Source organism: Alligator mississippiensis, chromosome 10 (genome assembly GCF_030867095.1).
Source record: "Alligator mississippiensis isolate rAllMis1 chromosome 10, rAllMis1, whole genome shotgun sequence".
Classification (NCBI taxonomy): domain Eukaryota; kingdom Metazoa; phylum Chordata; order Crocodylia; family Alligatoridae; genus Alligator; species Alligator mississippiensis.
This window is the reverse complement of record NC_081833.1, coordinates 54,557,854-54,576,052: the sequence shown is the minus strand read 5'-3', so window position 1 is coordinate 54,576,052 and position 18,199 is coordinate 54,557,854. Positions and strand designations below refer to the sequence as shown.

General features: G+C 45.3%; 1 protein-coding gene across 3 annotated transcripts in view; it reads left to right on the top strand.

Annotated features, from left to right (window-relative positions):
- The window catches only part of PHKB (phosphorylase kinase regulatory subunit beta), a 205,508-nt gene that overhangs the window by 130,574 nt on the left and 56,735 nt on the right, over nt 1-18,199 (top strand). For all 3 annotated transcript variants that reach the window (XM_014603360.3, XM_014603361.3, XM_006271202.4), the window contains one exon: nt 6,506-6,600. In XM_014603360.3, the coding sequence (XP_014458846.1) occupies nt 6,506-6,600 (95 nt within the window). The remainder of the gene's footprint in view (nt 1-6,505; nt 6,601-18,199) is intronic.

Here is an 18,199-nt window from a genome sequence, read left to right as displayed (position 1 = left end):
ACCACACTAAAAATACCATAGAGCAACCACTGAAAAATACTCTTACTTTTTAAAACCATCAAGCCAAAAGGCCATTGAGTTCAATAGTTTAGTTGATCTATTTTACAGCTTCCGCATAACTACAAGTAACTTAAGTAACATCAGTCGGCATTAAAAAGATGGAAGTGCATGCACTAAAGCTTAGGAAAATGTTTTCTTGGAAATGTGCTCTAATAAATTGGTTAGGTTTACCAGTGATTGAATTTCTCATACTGATCTCCATCCATTGTATGGTACTGTATTCAGGAGTATTTTCATTTCCAAGCCTGTCATTTTATTACTGCTGCTGACACAGTAGTTGATGGAGTTGCTGCAGTTACTTGCTTTTTTTTGGCCAACAGCTCATTTCCTGGTATTCAAACTGCTGTAGTGCTTTCCATTGTAGTTTTAAAAAGTTGACTTATAACATGATATGACTCACCTATAACAGGTATCCAGAGAAGATTTAATTGTTTCATGATGTGAACTGTCATATTTAAAATTTAAATATTTCTTGGTTAATGCTTGTTTGAAAGGGTAAATACATCTATGGTCTCCATATAACTTAGCTGAAATGCTTGTTCCTAACAATCTGCCTATAAAAAAGACTAGATAATGGAGAATGGTATCTCTGGAGATCGTGATACCATATTTACTCAAATACAAGACATGCTTTTTTTCCCCAAATCAGCATGGGGGGAAAAAGCTACTCATCTTATATTTGCATACCAGGAACTCTGTCCCTCATTAAATATATTGGCCGTCATTGAACTGCTAGAAGCAGCATATGTGCTCAGTCAAGGAAACCAGCTATGAAGTTGACTGAATGTAGCCCATGCTGAGCATGCCCATAAAATTCATGGTCTATGTTAGGCAAATATACTGATGGGAACCTACCACAAGGTTAGATTAACGTGACCCATCTGAAAAAGATACTTTGCCCATTATGCTGTCACTGCTGTGCACTGCAGCGGGGTGGGGGGTCCGGGGCCTTAGAAGGCCGTCAGGCGGGTACTTGTGACGCTTGGAGTGGAATTAATTAGGCAGACGCTTATCGGTTGCAAAGCAAGATTATTTACTCACGCCGTCAAGGTGGTGAACAACGGAGGTCAGAGGTACTTGGTTAGTTACAGCTTAAGAGTTCGTAGGTCGGTCTGCATAAGTGTTCGGAAATGTTCGGGCAGAAATGGTCGGGCCGGCAGTCGTTGATTTACGTCTGAGATTGGGTCGAGACGGGGGGGGAACTGACAAGTGATCAAATTGTCAGTTACTCTGACACGTACGTTCAGAGGTCTCCAAGGTGTGTGCGGAGGTCCCCCTTCTTCTTCGTCTTTGCAGAAGTGTATGTGGGTTTTATTTGTATAATAGCCAATTGCTTTTCGCCACGTCATAAATTTAATTAGAATCGCCAATTATATAGCGGTTTTCGCTAGGGTGTTATTTCACAGGGCTACTCCCTGTTTTCTCTGACCGGTTATAATGATTTATGTAAAGCACAAAAGGCTAAGTTTCATTTCTAGGCAGTGTCGCAGTTATAAATCTCTTTTTGCTGACAAGCACAGCAAAGAAGCTGTTATTATCATTTTGTTAACCCTTAGTTAACCTAGTGCAAAATAAAACTGCTTTAAATAGTATCTCTTGCTTGTGGCATGGGCACTTACTTAATTGGGTTGTGACATATGCTTAGTCCCCCTTGGTGCTGACTTTTTCAAATTATGGTGAACCACTACATCAAATACGTTTTGACTTCCTCTCTGCTCCCACAGGCACTAAGTGGTGCCTTTCTTTTCCAGTTCCAGTGATTCCTGTTTTTCATGAGACTTAAAAATCTGGCAAACATGGGGTGGAGACAGACCATATTCCATGCAAACATGGTATATGGCATGGAGACAAACCAGGCAGCCGTGTGCATCATTTACATATACATTTTTGGAGGGTCCCAGGACTTGTGACAAGAACAACCATTTGTCAGACTGGGGCTAGCTAGCACCTGGGTCCTTTGTTTTGGGGTATCTGGAGTACAGCACATGCTGAGCAGTGCTGTGCTGTGGACTCCATGAACTGAAGCACTGTTGACTCTGCTGGGCCCCGACTCAGTAAACTGTATGGTAAATCATGAGCCTTTTGACTCTGGACTAATATCATGCACAGTTTGTACTATATATAAGTAGGTACAGAAATGCTGCTTAAAAGTGACTTTATGGAATATAAGTGCTAAAATTTGCAGTGGTCAGGGTTGAGGCCAGAGTCAGACCCTTGGCAGCCTCCTGTTCCCCTCCACAGTTTCTGCCCTCTGTTCTGTTCCTTCTTTCTTTCCCTTCCCCCCTTTACTGTCACAGGCAGCTCATTTCTACATTATGCTTTGGGAGGGAACAGAGCCTGAGCAGGGTCTAATAGTTAGGGGGACAGAAAGGCTGCAAGGTGAAGGAGTTGGTGGGTGGGGTGGGGGTGGAGGCAGAGGGCAAGGGGGGCCACCTGACCCCCTCCCCCCAGCCACTATTTTCCCTTCTGTAGCAGTGGAAGTGAAATGAATTCAAGAGAGCACTCTGATAATTATATTCTACTCCTGGGAAGTATAACAATTGTATAAATATTCCATATGTAGAATCTAATTATTTGGGGGTTGACTTGTATTCAGGGTCATCTTGTGTTCAAATATATATGGTAATTATAAAACGGCACCTTTTGGATCTGTTGCATTACAAGGGAGATTAATAATATTAGATTTTTGGGACTTTTCTCTTTTACAACCCTAGGCATGTGTTTATCTTATGGCAGCAACTCTGCCACATTTCAAAGAGAAAACAGAGTTGGTGGTGGTATTAATTGATGGAACATTAGCCAAAACCTCAAAATACATCCATAATTTATTTTTGCACTTTAGAGCTACTGAAGTTTGGTTCCTTAATATGGTATTTTTGCAGTCTTCTTTGAAAGCAATGCATTTAAGTGTGGACTGTAAATGCTCAAATGTTTTAACTATAACAGGATTTATTAATGTTTTGTTTTTACTAAAAAGTAGCTTGTTTTGCAGCTTCAAAAGTTTTGTTGTCTTTTAGTTTGAATGATTATATACTGTGGAGATGGGTTCTCCTGTGATCAAAAGAGCAAATTCTACCCAACGTTTTTGGCCTCTGAATTTCAGATGTATAGGACTACAGTTTTAATTGTGTCATTTTCATCTGTCTTTTTGTTTTGCGTGTTCCTAGCTGTTGGATGATTTTTTTTTTAACTTACCAAACTAAGAAGCTCCATCATAAATTAGGCATAGTGTTGCCCCATTCTTTACCATCTAAAAGTAAGAATGCAGTCTATACTTTTTTCCATTTTAAAACTGCAGGTTATTATGCAGTATATATTTAATTAAAACAAATATTAATGTTTCATTTCACAGTCTCATGCTGCAAGCTAGAATATCATAACTTTTTAAAAATATGTAACAGCATCCCTGGGTAGGGAAAAAGATCTGGTTGACATTGGAAGGAGACATGAAAAAGAAACACTCAGAAGTTGGTGTAAGATCCGTGTTTAAGCATTAATGCAAACTTTGCAGGGCTGTCCATGGCTATTGGCATATGGAATATCTGGTCCTGTACTTTCCTTCCCATGATGATTCCTCCCAAACAGTGTACTCAAATTGTGAAGTCAGTTTTTTCCAGCTTCCTTTTAACTTTTTTGTGTATCACTCGTTAGATACATGAACTGAGATCCAGTGCTGCTTTTATAAGTCCCATTTGGGCACAGAAGTTTAGAACAATGAACCTGATTGCAGATTCAAGGCTTATCATTGGGGATCCTGTTTTTCTCTGTTTAAAAATTGCAAATTCTCTGTTTTTGTTTTTTTTTAAACCCCCAAATTCTCTGATTAAAAACCCCCAAATCCATGATTAAAATAAAATACCACTGTGTGTGTGTGTGTGTGTGTGTGTGTGTGGGTATTAATTGAACACCATGTTTTATTGATATATTTACAATTTTAAAGCAATTTGGAAGCCTACCAGTGCCTCAACCACTATAATAAAATAATTTCCAAATGCCTATAAATTTTAGGTTTTGAATTTGGATTTTTTATTATGGAAAATCAGAGCTTCCCTGCCTCCTTTGCTCACCAAGACACAGGTCCAGGCCCCTCACTCTCAAGCCACAGCCTCTCTGCCATGTTGATGTCCCTTACTCCCCACCCCCAGCCCTGCTGGAGGGGGCACCAGCTGCTAGGGATATGGGGCCAGGGACCCAGGCTGCAGCCTCCTGCCCCCCACAGCAGCGTCCGAGCCCCAGCTGCCGCAGCACAAGCAGAGTGCAGAGCCCAGCTCCCCCTCCCCCACAGGCAGCATGGCTGGAGTGCAGCCCACGTGGGGAGGCAGGTGCGGGCTGGCTGCTGTGGGCTTGGGCTCCCTGCCCTGCTACCCTTCCTTCAGAGCCTCCATGGCCCAGAGGGCAGGACCTGGCATGGCAGGGCAGAGCAGGGAAGTTCTTTGCTGCTGCAAGCCCCACACTGCCATGGTGAGGCATCCCCTGCCTACCCAGCAGCAGTGAGGGGCACAACTTCAAACCACTGTGGCCGGGTGGACAGAGGGTGCGTTGCCAGGGCAGGGCAGTGCAGGGCTTGCAGCAGTAAGGAGCTTCCTTGCGCAGCCCCACTGCCCTGCTACACCGGGTCCTGCCTGCTGGGTTACGGAGGCCCTGGAGACAAGGCAGCAGTCCGGGGAGCTCAAACCCACAGCGGCCAGCCCACCTCTGCCCTGCACACAGATCTGCAGGGCACATGCCCCATACCTCCCCTGGGAGTGTGCACAGCAATGGGGAGCCAGCTCCTTCCCTCCCGCCCCTTGGGCTACCCCCTGCAGCCCTGTCCCACTCCCCGCCAGGGGCCTGCAACTGCGCATTCTCACCCTGGGCCCCAAGCCCCATTCACTGCCTGGCTGGACAGCAGCCTCAGCTCCATCCCTGCCCAACTTAACTCTCTTCCTCCCTCCCTCCCTGTGCGGGCCTTAATCCCCACTTTCCTCACTCCAGACTCACCTGCAGACTGCCTGGTGGCCATATGCTTCTGTGTGCATGTACCTGTACATGGTGCCCCCTGCCTGACCGCCCATCTTCTGCTTCCCCCAGCCCCTTGAAGGCTGGAACTCTGCCAGCTGCAGAGAGCTCTTTGCAAAAGTGGAAAATCCACTTGTTTCTTCATTAAAATGAGAAATCTGCGTTTTTCTCAGCTAAAAACGAAAATCCACATTTTTTTTCTGTTTTTCTGTGGGAAACGGAAGACCTAGATCCCTGTTTATCTTTGAAGATAATAGTACATGTCTAGGAGTTAGTTATTGTTCTGGGGAGTGTAGATCTCCATTTCATCAAGGATTCCTCTTTGGTTTTGTCCAATGACTGGATGTATAACCAGTACTTAAACTTAAGTGTCAGGGTGAGGTATACTAGTTTTGGGACGGCAATAGGAGCAAAAGATGACCAAAGTGATAACAATAGCTGGGTAAATAATTTGTAAGTAATTCCATTTGACTACCTTAAATGTTTTCTTCTGTTCATTTGAAAAAATACTACAAGATTATTTCAACTCTTATCAGCTGATTACTAAGTTATCTGCAAATGTTAAATCTTGAATTGTCATTGTTCATGATGTCATAATCTGTTAGATGTGTAACATAATAATGAATACAAGTATGTTCCTTACACCGATATCTGCTTAAAGTTCTGTTCTGTTCTTTACACATAGCTGACATGTTGATTTTAGCCCTTTTTCTGTGTTTTTGTAAGATGATAAAAGGGTCACGTCTAAGGAATGACAGCATAGTTCCCAGTTACCAATGACTTCCAACTCTCCCACCTTTCTTTTTTATTGAGATTTATGTTCAAGTATCTTTCATGAACATACCTATTATTTGTTTGACATGTTCTTTCTATCCTGTGTAAATTTATTAGAGATTATCAGTTTTGGAATCTAAAAATAGGTATTTTCATTGCTGTTGCCTTGCAGAGTTCTGTGTTCGTGTGGACAAGGTTTACCTTCATATATATTATCTGGTAGAGCCTGACAATTTCCTCACATAGATATTAGTGCATATGCTCTAGTGGATGCACGAACATCTTAGCTGTTAGGTCTGTACACATATATCTGCAGCTTTGTTTTCAGTTTTAACTAGCAGGAGTCTTAGTCCTCACATTTTGGTCCTTTGTAGCTCATCTGAAATATGGTTATATAGCCAGAAATAAGTGGCCTGTGGGATGCCCTCAAAATTCAGACATGGGTAAGGGTTTTGTTGTTGCATACAGATTCATGGTGCTAAGATGCGTGAGGAGAAATGTTGCTTGAAAGATTTCTGCTGGGGGGCTTGATCCTTATCTGCTTAGAGTTCACATCAGTCCTTTCAGAATATGTTTTTGTCCTAATAAATTCCACAGTATTAGTAATAGATTATTATGTGCTACCTTGAAAGTGTTAAGACTATTATAATATTTTTATTTTGGCTTATTTCAGTTGATGAATTGATAAGTCCTAAAGACATTGACCCGGTAGGCCGTTATATACCTCTACAAGATCAGCGGAACATTAGCATGAGATACTCAAATCAGGTAAGCATGTACTAAATTTACTTTGTCATTTGGTTTAATCTGAAATTTTAATTCAAGATACTTTGAATACTATTTTTAAATGTTTGGGTTTTTTAAAGAAAAAGAAAGTTTACATGTATGTACTAGGCAGACAAGGTTCCTTGGGTGAATTTGATATCTTTTATCTGTTTAAAGAGTATATGCCTCATGAAAGAACCTGTACACTCTAGTAATATGAACAGGAAGAGCACGCAGCAACTGCTGCAGCGTCCTTAGCCTGACGAAGGGTTTTTGAACCCGAAAGCTTGCTTAATAACTATTCTCCAACCATTTGGGTTGGTCTAATAAAAGATATCAAATTCACCCAAGGAACCTTGTCTGCCTATATCCTTAGGCCAACACGGCTACAACCTAAACCACTGCAACATTTACTATTGGTATTTATTATAGGAGTTAATTTATATAGTGAAAAATCTCATTTTCAGTGAGAAATGTGTTCTCTTTGCTATTGTGAATAGGGTTTATGATGATTGCCATATGTGCTGCTGTTTCTGGGTTCATATATAAGGAACATGTCCACAGACTAAAATGTGCATAATGACTAAATTCTGCACTCAGAGGTGTGCAGAGAAGCAGAGAGGAAACCTGTCCCTCCTGTTTAGCAGTGTCAAAAATCCAGGCTGTAGAGAGCCCTATCGCCTGCCCCACTGGGTTTCAGACTGGACCAGCACACTGTATGTGGTGTGTGGCAGACCAGCCTCACATGCTGCACACAAAGTGCAGAACCAGGTCCAGGCTGATCTGCAGGCCCAGTCCAGCCTGTGGACCAGTCCCACACTGCTGGTTTTGAGCCACGGAGCTTGATTATTTTGACAGCCTGATCTAGATATAAAAACCAGAAACATAATAACAAAGGTTTACTAATTTAATTATTCTTCTGTTGTTACCAAGATTTTAGCAGCCAATGAGGAACAATAGGTGGGTGGTATTACCTGTGAAAAGAAGTAAAAATAATAGGTTCAGCAAGTACATTTTCAGGTATTTTATTCTTTCTAAAAGTTTAAAATAAATAATGCCTAAGGCATACTTGTTACTCTTGTTTTTTCTGCTTCCCGTTTATTTCCTATCAAGTTTAGGATTATTAAATAATGAATACATCATGTAAATAATGAATACATCATGTTTAATATAATGATGCAAAACTTCTCTTGGTTCTCACATTAAAATAAGGAAAAGACTGTTGTGCATGGATAACATTTCTAATATTGATTCAGCACAGTTCATTTTAATATTCAGACAGCTGTGACTTAGTTATCTGTTCAGCTATTACTCTGAGAATCAGGGCAAGGATATTTCTTGCCTTTGGTTAATATTATAGGCTTGAAATTTGTGTAAGTGTTTCATGTCTTATTTTTAGACATATATATGTTAGATAGGATTTAAACATTTTTGTTATGAGTTATTTTCAATTATGAAATAAAATAAAAATAATAGTTATGCCCCATGAATTGATAGGAGAAACAATTAATGACTTGTCAGTATTATGTAAGAGGTTATCACTTCTAAAATGTGGTGGCAACCTTTCTACATATAAAGGTCATCACTTCAGCTTGGCAGAAGCCATAAGTTTTTACCTACTTGGAATATAAATCACATTTACTTAGAATAAATGTATGAAATCATGCAGCTTTGGATGCTTTTTGTCTTTGCATTGAGCATTTTTTTTATTTCATAGTAATTAATAACTTAAAGAGTTGATCCGCTTTTTCCCCTGGCCACAGACTTATCAACCTTTCTAAGCTCCCGACACCCATCCATAACTCCAGAATTAAGCAGTATCCCAGTTTAGTAACTAATTTGTTTATTGCAGTGCTTATCTCTTGGGCAGGGTGTCCCAGGGGAGCCGGGGTTACAGGAGGACCCCAGGCCAAAGCGAAAAGAAAGCCCCACTTACTTTCTGCAGGGTCTGAAAAGCATGGGGAAACACGTGCGGCGAAACCACCCACACGGTTCATCAGCCATGCTTATATTCAGCTGGGGCCGGGTGACGTCAGCTGGAGACACCGCCCGGCGGAGATAAAAAGCTGCCCTGAGGGCACAGGAGGGCAGCAGGTGAGCGGAGGCTCGAGGGGAAAGCCCACACCCTGAGGAGCGCAACTACCACATCGGGCAGCGCGAGAAGCCGGGGGCGGAGCCTGGGGAGGCTCCGGCAGCAGAGCCGGCAGCAGAGCTGGCGGAGGAGCCGGCACAGAGGGGCTGGTTACGGAACCAGCGGAGGCAGCAATGGGCAAGCCGACGGAGGCATCAACCGGTGAGCCGGCAGGGAAGTCCCGGAGAGGAGGTAACAAGGGCGTGGCCGACGGGAACCCCAAAAGACATTGCCACGGGGTGCAGCAGAAGACTCCAAGCAGGGATGGATCAAACGGCAGATGGGCCCCACTACGTCCCAAGGATAATCGACTGGGACTCCATACCCGAGTGGGGCAAGCAGCCGGGGCCGGGGCACCTAGGCACAGGGGAACCACGGGGCCCATAGGTTAAGGGCACTCTTCGTGGCCCGCTGGCTGCATCGCTTCGGCTGTCACAGTGGTGGGGATTGCATGCTATGTCACAGGGTGGTTGGGATAGGGCACTAGGGATATGGGTTAGTCGGATCCAGGTCCGAGGACCTCGAAGTCTTCACGTCAAGTTGCGACCTGGAGACATTGAGACGCGTGGCTGGAGACATTGAGGGCCACGGGGAGAAGTCGGTGGAGCCAGGGATGCCAAAGGGCCAGAAGACCTGCGACCCAAGGTGGCGAGTGGCCAGGGTATAGGGGAGGTTGGAGCCCCTTGAGTGCCTGCCGAGAGGCGTGACGACCCTGGAGGCTGCCTCGAAGGGGAACCCCTCCACTGAGGTACCATTCAAAGTCGTGGCAGACGAGTTAAGGGGATCCCCTCACGTCAGCCAGGGTAGTCTTTGGGGTCCACTCGCAAGCCCAGGACAGGCTTGATCCAATAGTCCAGGCTAAGGCCACACGAGAGCATCTGGTAGAGCAGAGGCGGGCACACAGGGAAAGTGGGAAGTGAACACTTAGCAGAGTAGTGACCCTGTCCTCACACAAGGGAAGGGAGAAAGAGGGAGCACTTACCTCTTTGCACTGAAGTCAGGCAGAGACAAGACCTGTGCTTACCTCTGCATAGGACCCAGGCTAGAAAGAGCATATGCTTACATCCTTTCATTCTGTGGCCACCTGTTGAGAACCACTGACTCGATAACAATCCTACAGCACTCCTGTATGTTTCTGAGCTGCATAGACTCCAGGGGTGTGTCCAGACGAGCTCAGACCTTTGTTTCCTCACGGACAAGTAGTAACCTTATGCTGTCTGCTGCCACTTGTTCCCAGGGAGTGCCCATGCCACGCATGCTCTGGCACACAGCAAGTTACTCTGGGTGGGGAAGGGGATGCTGGGGCTAGCAACTGTGCTGGTCCCAGCAGCCTTACCTGGGGTCTTGGGGGGGGGAGGGGGCAGTTGGGGCTGCAGCTGTAATAGGAAGACTGGTCAGGCTCCAGTTTTGGGCAGTGTACGCTGCCCTGCTTTTTTTCAGCATAGGTATTCAACCCCTCCACACTACAAGGTAGCAGCACAGGGAATGCCTGCTTGTGTGGTGTGTGGCACAACAGATCGGTGGGCAGTACCACATACCACACGTCCACACTCATCTGGATGTGGCCCAGAAGTGTTTAAGTAATTTCCCCTAATTTAAGGGTGCAGACAGAAGTGGTAATTTTCTCTTGATCTGGCCACAAAAAGCAGTTTATAGTTGTGACCAAACACAAGTGCACAGCTGCAGACAGCTTCAAAAATAGCTAATCAAGTGAAAATCTGACCCCTCATTGCATGAGGTATCAGATGAAGATATTGCAAGACGTCTTTTGTAACTTGTGTCCAGCCTGTCGCTATTTTCAGAATGGTGGTGGCGGAAGGAGCATAGGGAGTTCAGAGAGGGTGGGGCAGGTGTATTGGCACTTCCCACCCCATGGTGGGGGTTCTCCAATTCACCCACACCACCCTTCAGCACCAGCTGGGAAGCCCCAAGAATGAGCTCCCTCTGCTGCCTTTCCTCTCTCCCATTCTGAAAACAGCAAGTACTGGCAGAGAGCTGTGGCCATTATTACGAGAACCTGCCTGCAGCCCAGCCCACACCTAGATTCCCCTCCCTCTTAGAACCAACAGTGAACTTCTGTTTTGTCTGGGGCATCGTAACTCAAAATACTTCGCAGAAAACGTTCTGAGTTACAGCTGGGTGCTGCACTTCTGTCTGTACCCTATAGTAGATTAAAGCATCAGCGTTCTTACAAGTTAGAAAACATGCAGAAGTTGTACTGGTTTAAGTTGGGTTTTGTTTTGTTCTTAACAATACTGTTAAATCAGTGCAAACCCATGTCTGTAGACTTGTCTTCACAAAGGGATGGTGGAAGGGAACTGGGTGGGTACGCTTTTAAAGCAAGTCAGCTACCTCATACAAAATACCAAAACTGCTTTGTCCTTACTAGGTTTTTTGTTTGTTTGTTTTTTTGCGGCTGTGTTTAGGCCTAGTCAACAATTACAAGTTTGGACAGTATAGCTACACTAGGAAAATCCTGCTGGTACAGGTAGTATGTGCACAAGCACAATCCTCCCCCCATAGCCCAGCTCCCAGCACCATCGCCGCCTGGGCTAGCCCTTCACTTGCCTTGTCCCGCCCTGCCCCGCACAAATCTGGGGGCACTTGTGCCCCCACCCCATGCCCTTCTGGACAAGCGGTGGGAGCCACCAGGCAAATTGCTGGCTGGACGAGTGGCACACAGCGATGGGTGCCACCTTCCCAGTGCCTCCTGGACAAGCTGCAGCTCCATCCGACACCGGCCCGCCCTGACTGGGCAGCCCCTGTCCCAGCCCCAAGACCAACCCCACTCCCTTCTTCACCACAGGGAGCCTTGATCTGCTCCCCCCCTCCCCCCCTTCTCTCTCCCCTCCCCTTCCAGCACACAGACTTACCAGCTGGAAACTGCTCTTCAAGCTGCTGGGCTGGTATCGTTAATCGGATTGGTTTCGGCCGATATGCCTCCTTAAAAATTGGCTATTAGTATCAGCCCCCCAAATCTCTATTGGTGCACTGCTAATTTTATTTATATATATATATATATATATATATATATATATATATGTATATATATAGATAGATATATCTATATCTATCTATCTATATATATATATATTTTTTTTTTTAAGGAGCCTATTATGTATCCTAAACAATGGAAGCAAATGTTTGCAGAATAGTTTGAGAGTTTAAAAAGCTATTTAATACAGACAGTGAATAAGAACATGTTAGAATTAATTTAATCATTGACATGTTTTAATTCGTCTATTTTAGCGTACCCTTTTGAGGAGCAGCCAAATTGATAAAAGCAGTCTATACAACAAGCTCCATATTTCAGCTGAACTATTTTACTCTGTGCATAGAAATAACTAGGAAATCAAATTTTAGTTGCCTCAAATACCAGGTTTTTATAATTTTTTCCCATATCAGGACAAAAAAAAATAACCTAAAATTTTGTAAAATTTTGTTTCTGAAAGACTGAGATATGATTCTTTTTTTCCCCCCTTGTGTTAAATATGCTACCTGGGATCCCCAGCTGCTCTCCAGTGAACTGCAGGGGAAGGATTGGGGAACAATATCCCTAGATGCCTTGCAGCCTCTGACTGAAAGTGATGTGGTTCTTTTTGGCTTCATTACTGACAGTGTATTTTCTTGGGGAGGTCAAATGCAAAAGGTGTATAAATGAGGGAAGAGCCGTATATGTGCATGTAATTAAAAGCATGCTTTCAGCCTTTTATATTCTTAGTATAAGAAATTTATCTTGGGAAGACGTGCGCTTTTCTTTTCTTCACTGTGTATCTGGTGTTGCAACAGAAAGTATGAAGTATTTGGTAGATACTAACAAACTGTTGTGAGAGAACTAGATTCAAAAATCGGTGTCTTGCTTCCAAGGCATTTTTTCTTTTTCCTTTTATTGTTCACACTGCAGTATTTCTGCTATGTTAATGAGAGATAATGGAGGCTCAAAGAGTTTGTTTGTTTCCAGATTTTGGTGTTTGTTCATACTTCTTTGGATTTTGAGAGCTACAGACATTCTGAACTGCAGATGGCATGCATGGATTTTGTGTGTTGACTTTTTTCTGTGTTTGAACTTGTGCAGGTGGCCTGCACAGTTTTGCAGTCTTATACATTTTGGTTTGTGTGGTTAGCATGAGATGGTTCTCTCATAAGAATTGCCTCTTGCTTTACAACAGTTCAGTGTTTGCTTAAATCCAATACTTTGTGTGTAGTTCTCCTGTTTCCTCCCCTTGTAAGCAGTTTTGTTCTGGAGCATTGTAATTTTTGATGACAACCACATGTGAATACTGTTAAAAAGTAAACATATTTGTTCCAGTGGCAATGCGTAGGGGTGCACATGCAACCCCTGAGAGCCAGTGCTCCCCGCTTAGGCGATGGGCAGGGGGCGCAGGCGGGAGTGCCGGTGCCTCCCCTGCGAGCGGCCAGGGAGTAGGAGCACCAGGAGAAGCGCTGCTAGCACTCCTGGGAGTGCTGCTTGCGTTTCCGGGTTGGCACAATTGGCCGCAGGGAACCTCTACCCTTCCAGTCGGTGAGATGGGCTGCGGGGGACCAACCCCCCCCACCCACCCCCAGTCGGTCGCTGACTGGCTGCTGGGGTGGGGCATGTGTCTCCCTCGACTCAGGAGACACCAGTTCTCCATGATTTGTTCCAAGTAGTAATGCAATTCATGTCATGACTAATCTGGAAATACTTTAATAGAATGCATAAGTATTTGTTTGATAGTACCCCTTATGTGCTGGGCACTTTCCAGATCTAGAGGAAGAAGAAGTCCTCCTAAACCAAGGACTTCACAAAATAGCTAGTTAAACTATGTAGTACTGATTTTAGTTTCTCCTCACTTATCCTGGAGTGGTTGGTTTCCTTTTTTGGTCTGATTAGCCCAATCATTTTTCTCAGAGATATTTTCTAGAATCCTGTATGATTTTTTAATCTCATGGGGTGCATCCAGATGAGCCTGCATGTGCCTCTTGCGGCATCTCAAAGCAGTTTTGAGATTCTGCAAGAGGCACGCTAGGAACAAAAAAACATTCCCCGTGCTGCATATTAGCAGCACGGGCTTAAAATTTGATTTCCAGGTATCAAAAAAAACCCTGGAGAAAAAAGCAAGGCAGGGCATGGTCCTGGACCAGTTAAAGGCAACTGAGAAGCTGGTCCTCCAGGGAGGTGCTCTGGTTTCTGGCCAGAGCATCTCTACTGTGCTTCTGTTGCCCCAGCACATAGGGCATGCTCCCTTAGCGTGCTGGGGTAAGCAGAAGTGGGGCAAGGCTGTAGTGTGACCAGGACCTGGATGCTGTCCCAGGTAAGTTAGGGATGGGAGTGGGGGGGTCTGGGGGGGAGTGGCAGGGAGACGTGGAGGGGGTGTGGAGAATGACAGGGGGTGTGGGGGATGTGGGGTTTGTGGGTGGGTGTGTTGGGGGGGCTTGACCGGGGGCCACCACACGCCAGACGTTCCACCCACCCCACACAGTGCTGGCAGCAGCCAGCTGGCCCGTGGCCCAGCTGCAGGCACAGCCCCTGGTGACACACGTCCCAATGGGGGTGGTGGTTGGGAGGCATGGGTCCCCTGCAGGGCCCACAGCCCCCCCCACCCCGCAGGGCCCACATCTCACCCCCACAGCGGCCATCGGTGCCTAGGGCCCACTGCTGGCAGCCCCCTGTGGCACCGGCCACATTAGACCCAGCACCACCTATGCCACTTGTCATGGGAACAGCCCGGCACAGCACTGCACCGAACTGAACCAGCCCCATGACAAGCGGCGCAGGTGGCACCGGGTCTGGGCTGGCCAGCACTGCACCGTGGACTTTGACAGCAGTGGGCCTTAAGTGCTGACGGCCTTTGATGCTGTGGGGGTGAGCTGTGGCCCTGTAGAGGTGGGCTGTGGGCCCTGTGCAGGGATTTGTGGGTCCTGCGGGGGAGGGCTGTGGGTCCTGTGGGGGGGTGTATGCTGTGGGAGGGGCTGAGCCCTGTGGGGGGGGCAGAGGACCCACCCCTCCTGAGAAGCCCCCCACACTGTCCCCCCACACCCACAATCCATCCACACCTACTCACACACCCCATGCCCCCCCTTCCATCCACACACACACATACACACACACATACATCCCCCCATGCCCCTTCTCACCCCCATCCTGCAAAACCCACATCCCCCCATCACACACCCAGCATGCCCAGCTAGGATGAGTCAGGATGAGACCTGCTGGCAGGAGCTGTGGCTGAAGGGGCAGCTGTCCCCACATCCTAGTTAGCAAAAGGATCAGGTGGAGCTCTGATTTTTCTATGATTACAAAACCAAAAGCAATCAAAACATGTACATATTTAGAATTTATTTTATGATGATGATAGAGGCACTAGTAAGCTTCTGAATTGCTTTAAAATTGTAAATATATCAATAAAACATTGCTCAACTGATCTCTCTCTCTCTCTCTCTCTCTCTCTCTCTCTCCACCACTATAGAGAGAGAGAGAGATCTTTTGTTTTAATTGTGGAAGAACATGGATTTTGAGGTATTTTAAAGAGTCAATTTGGGATTTTTTTTATCAGAGAATTTGTAGTTTTTAAATAGGAAACACCAGAATTCCAGAGGCAGCACCAGAGGCAAGTGGCAGGACCCAGGCAGAGGAGTCTGCTCAGGACTGGCACCCAGGACCCAGCTAGAGGTACCTGACCTCCTGGCCACTTGGGACCAGGAGGACATGCTTTGACAGTTCAAAGCAGACCACCACACTGAGAACATCTTCTGGGTAATAGCTGCCCAGATGGCAGGGCAGCAGCACACATGGTAGCAGTATTGCACAAAGGCCAAACATGCAGCCACGGCCCGCTGGCAGCTGTCCCAGAGGTGCTGACGCCTCTGCTGCAGTCATTCAGTGCCCATCTGGGTCTGGCAAGTGTGCAGTCTTGGGGCTGCATGCTGTTGCAGGTGGCAGCAGGTCCTAGCCAGGCAGTAGCCCCCACTGCTGCAGTGGGTAGAGGATGTAGGGAACTGTAATTAGGGCTGCTTCAGCAGTCCAGCTGGCACGAAGGGCTAGTGTCCCCAAATACCAATTGGCTAGGCCCCAGAAGCTCCTGAGAGCAGCTAGCTCTGAACTGCTTGCCAGGGTAGGTTTTTTTTACTGCTAGGACCAGTACAGGTGCTGGCCCCAGGCTCTAGCTCCCCCTGGCTGAAGATCCAGGATGAGCTGGGCAGGATCATTGTACCCCAAGTGGCACAACTTGCCCCACACCAAAGTGCATTTCCAGGCATGTCCAGACATGCGCACTGAGGCAAAAATCCCCGGCACAATTTTGTACCGCTCTTATTTAAACTGCTGCAAGCGCACATGCCTGCATGTGTGGATGTGTCCATGGTGGGTACATAATACAACAAATAGCACAGGGGTGATAAATCAGTCACTTCTATGTCATCATTCTTGAAATATAAGAACAGATCGGAATATCCAAATGAATCTGAGAAGCAAAAATTTTGAAACGGATGAAAGGAATTCATTTAGCAGTGCGTAATTAGCTTGTGAAACTTAGCATCACAAGAGAGAGACTTCAAAAGCTAAATAGAATTGAAAAAAGTATTAGAAAATTCTATGAATAACAAGAAATTCCAGTTACATTAAATAGTATAGAATAAGTATAAAGGATATGTACCCTCATGCTGTAGGCAAAAGCTCAACCACTGTGTGATAGATAGCTGACTTTTCTCCTCAGACGTCAAGAAGTATGTCTTACATTTCAAAGCTTGTCTAACTTTATCCCAACTATGCAGTTGATCCAAAATACGATATCACTCAAAGCAATCCTTGCCTCTCAACGAATAAGAAGATACCTTGTCATGGCAAGTTATTCCTTTACAGATTTTCTTGTTTTGCTTTTGAATAATCTTGTACTGACCACTTTTATAGACTGAGCATTGGATTAGATCAGTGATGCCCAACCATTCCATCTTGCAGGCTGGAGAAGCAGTTTCAGGTTCGTCCATAAACTGGTTCTGGTCCATGGGTCCAATCTTGCATGCTCTGCTGCCCCAGCTGAGTGCATGATGTTGGCACGACCAGGACCCAATCCCTGAGTGCAGGCCCTAAGTGCAGGGTTGATGTGGCTAAAGCCCAATCTAGCCACGTGGCAACATCCTGGCCAGGGCCTGATCAGTGGCTCAGTGGGGGTCCAATCCAGCTGCACAGGGCTTGGAAATTTGGCAATGGGGGAGCCATGGCAGTGTTAATTGCTATCATTCCCCTCCTGCCAATACTCTGGACCCATGAGGAGCCTACAGGCCAGGGATTTAGCACCCTTGGATTAGATGAGCTGTTATGGATGGATTAGATGTATCTTTTGTAATTACATTCATATTTTGTCCTCAAAGACCATTCAGACCAGTAGTATTTGCATTGTTCCTGTGATAGGTAAGTCATACTGGCTATTATTAAGGTTGACCAGCATTTCTCATTAGAAGATGGATCTCATTTTCAAATGCTTGTAACTTTTATCAATCTTCTGTCCTGAAGCTTTCCCTGATGAGTGTGTCAGGAAATTATTTTTTTTTAAAAATCAACAAAACCAGTTCAGCTATTTTGGACATTGAGACTAGGGAAATAATATTGTTTTGTCCATGTAAAAGAATACCTCACAAACAGAATACATTTGTTCATGCTGAACCCCATGCTCCAGAGCAACAGACTGCTTTAGGTACTAAAATTAGCTTGCTTACAACTAGCTCATATACTGCAATATACTTTGACATTCAGTATAGATATACTCTGAGACAGGTAGGGCAAAGAGACTGGGAAACAGAACATGAGGACTGGAAGCCAGTAGGTTTGGAGAGGGAGACTGAATTCACATAAGGAGCTGGGAAGAAGACTAGGCAAGGAAATTATATTGAGGAGGAGTCGAGGAAAACAGATCTGACACAATTTCCTCTTTCCAGTCCCTGTACCATACACATGCTCACCATCAAACTAACCAGTCTCACAAGAGACTAGTTCAGAGAATCATGGGCTTTTGTAGGCAATAGTCTACATCATCAGATACTAAAACTGTTTTGTCTAGGTTAGTTCATAACAAAAGTAAATCTAGGTAGGTTAAGGGTGTTTTAATGGTAATTTAAAAGACACATCTCAAAACAGGAGAGAAGAGCCCTGTTGCTTGTGAAAGGAGCTGCTGAAGGGCAAAGACATTCTGTCTAAAGTTATCCCCACTTACACATTAGAGTCACAAAGGTGTCTTTTTAGCTGCTTCAGGCAAACACAAGGGGAGAGGCTGAGAAACCCAGGATGAGAAGTGTTGGTACAGAAGTACTGATATGGAAATGACTACAATGAACACAACAATCTTTCCCTGCACACAAGCTTCTTAGAATCACAAGAAATGAGAAGTGAAAGGGACCTCAGGAGGTTATCTAGTCCACCCCCCTGCTCAGAGTAGGATCAGCCTCAAATAGATCATCCCAGCCAAAGCTTTGTCTAGCCAGGTCTTAAAAATCTCC